This window comes from Medicago truncatula, chromosome 1, assembly GCF_003473485.1.
Source record: "Medicago truncatula cultivar Jemalong A17 chromosome 1, MtrunA17r5.0-ANR, whole genome shotgun sequence".
Taxonomy (NCBI): domain Eukaryota; kingdom Viridiplantae; phylum Streptophyta; class Magnoliopsida; order Fabales; family Fabaceae; genus Medicago; species Medicago truncatula.
Window position 1 is genome coordinate 33,779,861 of NC_053042.1, and position 10,728 is coordinate 33,790,588.

Genomic DNA, 10,728 nt, shown 5'->3' on the forward strand with positions numbered 1-10,728 from the left:
ATCGTTGCAAAAACTCTAAAAAGTTTATACTGCGGCAATTTCAAACTATGATTGGATAGAAAGACTCAAAATCATTGCTTGAGTAGTAAATATCCCCATGGAATGTTGATCTCAACTAGTTGAAAACATGAGCGGAGTGAGTGTCTTAGAAGCATACGACTCTTCGTCCAGTATTTCCAACTAGTTCAAATCAACCTTGCATAGAGAGAGTATCATTCCAATATTTTAAGGAGGAAATTTGTAGAGACAAAAGCATGCGATGGTTTTTAAAAATGCAAAACTTGATATATTTTAGGGCACAAAAAATATATTAATTTAGACCTTAATATTTTTATAGAAAAGTGTTAGTAAGTAGGTGATTATGTCTGTTTTTAGAATTTAAATCTCCCGATAAAAACCCCTTCAACATTGTTCAACTCACAACGTCCAAGCTGTCTGTCTAGGAGGTTATTGCAAGTTCCATTGCTTGAAGTGTGCTTTAAAAGATCTTAAGACATACTTTTTTTGCAATATACTGCATAAATCATCAAATTTTTTTTTTTTTTTTTTTTTTTTTGTATCTAAAAGGCTACAACACAACCCTTAGCCACTTAGCCACAAAGGTATGTTTTTGTGGATTTTCATAGGTCCACCTTCTTCTGAAGTTCATTATGGACAATACCATGTGAAGAGAACAAGCTCTGTTTTGAACACAAGCATCTAGTATATTTTGAGCAAGTAGAAGAATAATAATGGACCCTTGTGGTGAAAACAATAGTGGCCATCCCATGTGTGTAATTTTAATGCTATTATCAATGAATGTCTCCAATGAGAAAATGTTGGAGGCGTCTAATAAAAGCCGAAGAGATACAAGACAAGTAGAATACAGTCAAGTACTGACATGTTTGGATTAAACTGCGTGTCTAACTGAATTTGGGGATGTTGTGGTAAAAATTTAAATGGGCAATTCAGTTTGAAACTCTTTCTATATGTATATTTTTTTAAGCAAAGGTGAATGATTAATTTGTTAGGGGAGAGAAAATTTGTTAGGAGGGGGGGAATTTGTCAGCAGCGTGATCACACCATACCATAATTTAGGGTCTGATTTAGTGTTTTCAAACTCTACTGTTACCTCGTAAATTAGTACGAGTTTAAATTTTTATGTGTCAATTAGTGTTAACTCGACTGTAAACTTGTTTTTCTATGAAATCATATCTTAAATCAAGTTTGAGCAATTTAACTTGCAGTAAAATTGGATAAACTTGTTCGATTTTACTTTTGAAAAAGTCTATTTTAGTTGGAAAAAGTTTTTTTTGGCCCAATTTTTCTTTCTTTTCGGCCCATAATCCCATTTAATGCGTGTAAGCACACTGCTTTCAGTAACCAAACGACTCCTCCACTCCCACCCATTACACTCAAACGGATGAGGGAGAAGTGAACGACACAGTATTTTAAAATGGCGAAACCCTAGAGACAACGAGATTCCGACAGCGGCAAGGCCACAAGTCTCCGACACTTTATTTTGATACAAGGTTGAACATGTTGCTTTATTTTGGTGATTATATATATATATATATATATATTTGTGTTTCACTGTTTTATAATTAAGTTAATATTTTTAATAATTTACCTACTTACGGTATTATATTAGTGTGTGTATCATGTATATAATAATTTTAATTTTAGTTAATCTTATACGATTTTACGAGTCGATTTCACCTAGACAAAACGAGTTGAAATAAAAACTTGAGTTTGACAACCTTGCTCTAAATATCATATTTTGTACTCTTTCAATGTCCTAACTAATACCATTGAACTACACCTTTAGACAATGAAAAAAAAAATAGTGCAAAAACAAGAGACAAAGGAACATGAAATTGCAAACCCTAGAAATTGGGGAAAAGACATAGGCTGAATACGATAATATTGAGATAAGGCTCAAAAATGAAATCGATCGAACAAATCAAGGAAAGCAACTGAATTAGAAGATTGTGCTAGGTTTTTTTTTTCTTTTTCCAAAAGACGAAGGAGAAATACAGCGTTATGAATGAGAAAATTGAATTTTCTCTAGAAAATAGCAGAAAATTCCTTCAAGGTGGATACCATTTGCTCTGATACCATGTTATGAAACATGGCATCCATGGATGAAGGGGAGAAAAACTATGAAACTATTGTATTGATAGTAAAAAGTGATATTACAAATGAGTGAATAGTTCCCACTAATGGGCAGGGGAGGATTTGGACTAACAATATTAGTGGGGCAAAAAAAATCTGTCAAATAATTAAATAATACTAAATTTAATAAAGACGTTACAAGAGATCAATCAAACGCTCTAGTAGAATATCCGTGCATGGGGACGGTTGAGCGTGTTGCGCTCTTTTTTTGGAAGCAAGCAATTGCATAGAAATTATTAAAAAAAAATAAAAATATCTTTGTATTGATATATGAATAAAAATATAGACATATGCACAAATTATACAAAACATTATTTCTGTATTAAATACGAGTAAAAATATAGACATGTGTATAAATTAAAAAAATAAAACTCCTTAACATATAAGAATTAAAAAAATTAGTCCCCTTACTAATATGCGAGTAAAAATACATACACATGTATATATTAAAAAAAAAAAATTCATGTATTAATATATGAATAAAAATATAGACACATTTATAAACATAAAAGATGTTTGTATTAATTAATATATGAGTAAAACTATAAAGTAAACTAATAAAAAAATGTATAAAAAAGAAAATTTGGTGTGACACTTGCCACACCATGCCCTGGTCAAATCCGTCTCTGCTAATGGGGTGGTTACAACTATATATACTACTATAAAATTAATACTACTTGTAACTAAACTATATCTCTAATAATTTGTGAATTAACCAGCAATATGGGCACTTATATGGTCTGTTTTTACTTGCTTTGTATTGTTGAAGAAGGTGAATTGGGTCATATATTAGCACTATAATAAAGTTTCTACTATGAAAAGATTCTGTGTGGATAGTTTTGTGAGTTTTTAACAGTTTCTGTGAACATGGGAAGCTCTCATTTGAACATGAGAATGTCTCTCAGCTAAGGCACGTTTAGATTTTAGTGGAGGACAACTATATCAATGATTTGCAAAGTACTAGATCCTTTATTATATGCATATTTCATGAAGGTTTGATAATAATAGAGCCGTTACCAAGACCAGATTACAATAGTTCTAGAAGCAAGCCCCAAGTTCCTCATTAGGGCTGAATGGTTCTTTAGCCCCTAAGCCTCAACTAAGGGGTTAATAATTCGATGAATGAAAAAGTTTTATGGTGCTTGGAAATCGAATAAAAAAAAGTACTTATAACGCTTCTTCCTAATATATTGACGCATCTTTAAAGATAAAATCACGATGATTTACATAAAATTTTATTCTAATATTAATAACTTTATTAATATATTAATATATGTAATATGAGAAGTATAACAACAACTAAATTTTATCTCGTTTCGTGGTTGTTGAATTTGAAATCACTTCAAAACATACTTGTATTTGATTAGGATGTGATACATTCATCTAATTACTTCAAATCTATGAAGCCTCGGTATGGATGACAATTAGGCTCATATTTATTAGGTATTAGTAAAAGATATCCATGATAGATAGGTCAAATTTCGCAATGCATGTATTAGGGTGTATAATTACCCTAAAATTGAACGGATGAATACTTGTACTTTAATATCCCATCCTCCCCAAACATGCATATATATCAATTTTTATTTAAATTTCTAACTATTAAATTAATTGAATGCCATTTCGAAGATATTGATTTATATATACAATAACAAAATAGAATTCCTTTTACCACTCGATTTTGTTGGATGGGGTAGAATCGAGTTGTGTGTGGTGTTCGAGCATCCGATAAGTTTTGTAGATGTAGCTTTATTGGAAGCATTTGGTATAGTATTTTTAAGTGGGTTGGAATGAGAGTTTTACTACCCAGTGATGTAGCTACTCCTCTTGATTATTTTTCCTCTTTTCTCCTAACAAAAAGCATCGGAAAGGGCCGATTCTAATTTGGCATGCAACATTATAGTAGGTTTGGGAAGTGAAAAATGGACTCCTCTTTTCATTTAAAACTACTTGTTCCACTTCTCAAGTTTTAGATGAAAAGAGGAAACAAAGATATTTATCTAACATAGATTTACCACATCATGTTAACAATTGTCGTTACCATCTCAAATGCCTGGAAGCACGAACATCAGTAAGCTAAGGCATGAATATAAGAAATTTTTTAATTTTAAAATATGTCACAAATCAGCTTAGATACATTAACAAATTGGGAGTTTTATGATACATTCACAAACTGAAGTGTATCGTTATACTTGTTTTCTAAATCAATAAATTAACAATCATTTTTATGAAATAAATAGTTATTTGTCGACTTTTATATTGCAGAAATGACATTTAATTTGAATAAATACCAGCTCATTGTTTATAAGAATCATAGTAAAATTTTCACATTTCATCGTAAAAATAATAATTAATATTCACAAAAATACAAAGGTTATACATGAGTTGACTTAAAACTAAGGAACAAAAGTGAAGATTGCAAATTTTATAGAGGCTAAAATTAGAAGAAATTTTTTAGAGAAACTAAAACAAAAAATTAATATATTTATACGGACCAAAAATATATTTAACCCTAAAAAATATTTCCCCTAATATCTTATACGCATTGGACGCCAGTACTTTTCCCATTTTTTAGAGTTTTTGTGCTTTATAGCTTAGTAGAGTATTGCCATAGAAAATTATTTTACTGAAAACTATTGATCAGTTCATCATTTTCTATGGGTTGGTGCTGTGCAAGACTTATTGCCAAAATGTGTGTTATGGATTGAAATGGAGTGCCGTGGTGGTTCTACTACAGAATTTTTGTAGTTTAGGGCGTATAGCTAGGTGCCAATATTTTGAGGGGTTATAGTCATTTTAATTTTTCTACGTGTAACGAGTAACATAATTGTCTCTAAATGCATCAAATTCTAAAATATTTTATTGTTCATTTCGTTAGTCAAAATAGTATTTGATGTTGAAGTGGTGACATTAACTATTTTCTTATAGAAACTAATACGACAATAATAACTATTTATATGGACTAATATGAAAATAAATAAGTATATTAAAGGACTAATTAATGAGATAGTATTAACGAAACATTTTGATATATGAGAGACTATTTTCACTAACATAATGCACAATTAGAGATTGTTTTAAAATTATCGTGCACAATTAAGGATTGTTTTAAAATTTTACTCCCTCCGATCACATTTATAAGCAAAATGTAACATTTTAGGTTCATTCAATAACTAATGTATCTGACTTATATATAGATCGAATACATTATTTATTAAATGAACATAAAAAGTTAATTTTTACTTATAAATATGACCGGAATGAATAATAGATTAAAAACTATTGTGAATACTCGTTACACATTTATGATCCAAAATTATCATTAACCCATATTTTGAAGCAAGTAGTTGAATGAGTTATGGCGTGCATGTCAACATATTGTGCTAGTGCTTGCAATGTGGATTAGTTTTAGCTGTTTGTATTAAGGTTTTTTGTTTGCTTTGCAAATATTGTGTATCTCTTGCTAAGGGGACGTTTTCTGCCTATAAACGAAGTAATTGGTACCTAGGAACGGAGAGTTAAAAAAAAAACCAAGTAAAATAGGTTAGGTATAAGAAAATGATACGTTTTTTCATCAAGGAAAAAACAAAGACGTTTCAAAATCTGAAGCTTTTTTAGTCCTACACGAATAACTCTTCAATTAGTCATATACCCTATAATTTATAGGTATTCTGTAAATATTTTAGGGGTGTAATCATGCACCGTATTTGGTCTAATTTTATGTTCTTCATCTATAAATTTTTTTACTGTTTATAGCTCGTGTTAGGATCTGGTAAAATGCAGTTAATTTACTGCAAATACACGTTCCTCATGACCTAGCTAGTGAAGTTGGTCATAGTCCTTCCTAGGGCTTTGAAGTTAGAATCAAGACTTGTTTTTATTTTCACAATTGACATTTGCTTACAATTAATAGTATCACGTGTTATTTATTACACTGGAACCAATTTTCTTCCATAAATCTCACCAAACTGCTCTTATTGAAAGCAAAATCTTACCTAAGTTTTTAAATTGAAGTGTAGTACTTGATACTGAACCTTGAGATTAATAGTATTTATTATATCGTTTTTTAAGACACGTGTTAGCATTTTCCTTAAAATATTGCTAATAAATACTCTCATGGTATTGGTTAAACGGTTAAAAATTGTAAATTTGTGTAAAAAAATTATGTATTTAATACTTTTTTTTTTATATGTAGTATTTGACTAATATTTTTAATACAATATTTTTGTTTATGGATTCATTAAACAATATTTTTAGTATACTTATTAGCATAACTTTTATTTATGAGTTTATTTGATAAACGCCAAAACAACTCACACTCTACATGACTTAATAATTAGGTTCCAAGTTATGTGAACTGTAGTCTAGGTAGTACCTATGCTTTATAGAAATGATCTAAATGCAATTCATATTAACGCCTTAAACTTCGTTGCTATAAGCTTTGAGCATGTGCAATGCAACAAATGTTTGTTGTATCAACTAAACAGTTTTTTTTTTTTATATAAATAAAATAAAATAAAATCTTCATGTGGGTCATCAAAACTAATATAACAAATATGGACGATCTAAATTTGGATGATTTAAATTTTAAATTTAAGTGTATATTTCCTTTGAAACATATCAAATATGTATTTAAATTTAAATCGAGGTAATGACTTTGTGAATGTGTGAATTTACTGACTGCCACAAATTTTTATCCTCCAAAATTGCGGGGTTAAACAAATCACTATCCTGAAATTAAACGATTTATCCATAAATTTGACAAATCAATTTTTATCATCGAATTATTACTAAAAATCAATAAATCTTTAGAATCACTTTTTGAATGTAGGAAATCCATTTTGGATCCGTCATTTATTTAGTTAAGAGGGAGATAGCCCTACAAATTGTTCCTATGATCACCTTTTGACTATTGGGAATCTATTTTGAATCATAGGCATATAGCCAAGAGAGGTGAAGAAAGATAGAGTGGTCACATACATTGAAAATGTGGGCCATTATAATTTATACTCCCACAATCCCAAAATATAAGCGAAAATTAATCAACAAAAGTTGATGTATTTGGTTAAAAATTTGTACGAAATACATTAACTTTTGTTGATCAATTTTTGCTTATATTTTAGGACGGTGGAGTAGTAACTTCTAGAAATTGATTCTCGGAAATAATTATCTCAATTTTTTTCAATTGTTCATTTTAAAAGTACTCCTCTATTATTTTGAGAAATGACAATGTATGATAGAACATCTAACATTGATTTGTGTCATATGATTATGAATATAGGATAATGAACCGTATATCACATCACATGAAGATCTAATGTTAGATACTAAGCCAGGAGATCAATTAATTTGTTGGCTAGCTAGTAGCTACTTTAAATCTTCACCAACTTGTTGAGAAAGTCTATGTTGAAAATTCTTCAATTAGAATAGTTGGAAAGTCTAATCACTAAAGCAAATGAAAAGAAAGAAAAGGGCTTAGAAATCTAAGATGAAGCCTAAATATAGAAAACAGTTATTGACCTTTACTGTTTTTGTTTTCATCAAGTTTCGAATTTCTATATTTGATAAAAAAATGTTGGCGGCAACTCAAAAATTTGGGCACAAATAACCAACTGTATGCATATTCGTCCTTGCATACTAAATTTGATAATGAAAGAAAAACATTTCCACTTCTAATCCACTAACATAATTTGTTTGCTAAATAAAGATAAAGTTGAAACTGTATCAAATTATATAACTTGATTGCTGAAGTTGTCAATACATGAAAATTGGTTAAACTATGAAAAGCCTCATCATCCTTGGTCTTTCAAAAGAAAGGCCCAAAAAACAAGAACAAAATCAAAACTTGGGCCTCTGGAGAGGGCTGGCTCGAACTCTTATGTGCGAGTACTACTCTTCCCCCATCTGTTTTTGCTCATTCCCATCAAAATAGTCGAGCGTGAGTTGCCTCAGGCAAATGTATTCTCAGCACGAGTTAACTCATGCAGGTGTATTTTCTCAGCGGAAATGAGCAAAAACAGATTGGAGAAGAGCAATTCTCCTTATGTGCTATCTATTATTTGTGTATCTTTTTCTTTTTTACAAAAATATTGTTAATTTTTTTTTATACACCAACAAATTCCTAGCTAAAGAAACAAAACTGCTAATGCCTAATGTTTGTTGTTAACAATTTGTGCAATTCAGAATTGGGAAATGCAACGTTTATTGCAAGCATTAGTGCAGTGTTTCTTTTGCTTAATCTCTTGTTTCCAAACTTGAGCAATATCTTGAGCAATTTGTTTAGCATCATATGAAGAACCAGAGAGCCCTCTCTTTGTAAACCCAACAGCATAAAGTCCAACAGTTCCTTTCCAACCATTAGGGAATGGTGACTTTGGAAATCCATTCTTGGAGAAAAATTCACCTTCCTACACACAAAAATGAACCAAAATAAGATTAGTTATTCGCTCCACACAAAAATAGTAAAATACTACTAATTCAACTTCCAAAAGGGGAAAAAGGTAAAAAGAAGCTTCTAAAATTTCAAAACAAGATAGAAAAATATTTTATGTATTGGAAGAATAAAGAGAAACATCCGATGAGACCCAAAAAAAAGGTTTCAAAACCGAACCAAACATCAAATTTGCAAGACCTATGAATCATGGTTCAACTCTTTTGAACTGCTCGGTCCAATTTTTAAAAATTTATACAAACACACAAAATAAATTAAAAAAATAAAAATTAAATTTCTCACCTTAAGCCAAGAAGGGACATTGCTACGATATCCAGTAGCAAGAACAACTGCATCAACTTGATTCTTTTCACCATTAACAAGTTCAACATAGCCATTAGTAAACCTCTTAATTCCAGGCACAACTTTTATGTGACCAGATCTAATTTTCTCCAAGGTTCCAATATCCAAAACAGGGGTCTTACCCTTTGTGTTCTTAAGCTCCAAAGGACCTTCCAATGGCCTTTTAAGACCATACTTCTCTATATTACCAAACACTAACCAAGCCAAAATCAACAAAATCTTGTCAACTATCCAAACTGGTAACCATTTCATCATCATAACTGCCAATCCAAATGTTGATTTCCCAAAAACTTCTCTAGGCAAAACATGAACCTGTTCAACCAAAAACACAACAACCTTAATTAGTACCGAGAAATAAAATACATCATACTCAAATTATTTTTCTTAACAAAAAAATGTCTACAAATTTAGTACTTGAAATAAACAAAATCACAAATTATTCGCCAAACTTAAAAATCTTCGACCACATTAGTTCTTTCAGAGCAATTTTAGAGACTAAATTGATTAACTCAAAAAAACTTATGTAGTCAAAGATTTTTAAGAAATTATTTTTTATAGTTACGTTTATTTCAGAGACTAAATTGACTCATTTCGAGTACTTACCGAGCTACGAAGAACAATAGAAGGTGATGCATTATGATTGCAAAGATCAAGAGAAAGTTCCATTCCAGAATTACCACAACCAACAACCAAAACTTTCTTCCCTCTAAAACTTTCACCTGATTTATAATCACAAGCATGAATAATTTCACCCTTGAATTCACCACCTAACCCTTCAATATAAGGCACAACACACTCTGCATTCTCACCAGTAGCAACCACAAGCGACCTACAAATATACTCAACTTCATTTCCATTGGAAACAGTCTCAACTCTCCACAACCCATTAGTCTCATCATATTTAGCAGATTGAACACACTCGTTGAATCGCGGGTTGATTTCAAAGTGTTTCGCGTAGGATTCAAGATAGTTTATGAACTGTTTCTTTGTTGGATATTCAGGAAATTCTTGTGGGAATGGAAAGTTAGGTAGTTGACAGAATTGTTTAGGGAGGTGAAGTTTTAATCTGTCATATGTTCTTTTTTGCCATAGTGAAGCTATGCAATTTGATCTTTCAAGAACCATGAAGGGTACTCCTTGTTGCTTAAGACATGCTGCTGTTGCTAGACCTGATGGTCCTGCTCCTACTATTATAGGACCATTTACCCAAATGCAACGATGTGAGACTGCGTCTTCTTCATTATCGACTAGGCGAATCAAGTTCTCCATTTTGTTTTAACTCTCGGGTTTTCAGAAGAAAATGTTTGATAATCCTGAGTTCGACCAGAAGGTACTGGCGAGAGTGTTGAAAATATTTTGTTTGTTAAAGTTGGAAGAGGTTTGATTTGAATGAAGAAGGTTTGGAGGTTGAGAAAGAGAGAGAGGAACTAAGGTTGAGAATTGAGCATGTGAGTTTGGAATGAATGGAGAGGGAAGGGGGGTAGAGGGACTTAAATAGAGGATTTAGGTGTATGATGAAGGGGAGAGTTAATGTGCTTTTTCCTTTGTTTTGCATCACTAGAAATTTTAGTATAGTTTTTATTTTTCATAAATGAATATTTTATGACATTATTATATGTTGTGTCATTATTATATTGGATCCTTTTAAGTTGGTCTGCATAAAATATTGTGCCCAGAGTTAGCAATAATTTGGTGGGGACTTTTTATTTCCTTTTAAAGTTTTCTTCACCACGTTGTTGCCTAATTTACTACTATAAAAAGCTTCATGGATAGACATTTTA

The 10,728-nt window shown here is 31.0% G+C and overlaps 1 protein-coding gene across 1 annotated transcript; it reads right to left on the reverse strand.

Annotated features, from left to right (window-relative positions):
- Positions 1-7,862: 7,862 nt before the first annotated feature.
- LOC25484175 (probable indole-3-pyruvate monooxygenase YUCCA9) lies at positions 7,863-10,417 on the reverse strand. The gene is made up of 3 exons (XM_013612941.3): positions 9,551-10,417; positions 8,888-9,259; positions 7,863-8,561 (listed from the first exon to the last, which is right to left on the reverse strand). The coding sequence occupies exons 1-3, from the start codon at positions 10,214-10,216 to the stop codon at positions 8,334-8,336; spliced, it is 1,266 nt and encodes a 421-aa protein (XP_013468395.1). The 5' UTR covers positions 10,217-10,417; the 3' UTR covers positions 7,863-8,333.
- Positions 10,418-10,728: the final 311 nt, after the last annotated feature.

Coding starts and splice junctions, on each gene's coding strand:
- LOC25484175 (XM_013612941.3), bottom strand. CDS start 10,216: ATGGAGAACTTGATTCGCCTAGTCGATAATGAAGAAGACGCAGTCTCA. Junction 9,260..9,550: donor CTATTGTTCTTCGTAGCTCG/GTAAGTACTCGA, acceptor TTGGTTGAACAG/GTTCATGTTTTGCCTAGAGA. Junction 8,562..8,887: donor ATGTCCCTTCTTGGCTTAAG/GTGAGAAATTTA, acceptor TTTTGTGTGTAG/GAAGGTGAATTTTTCTCCAA.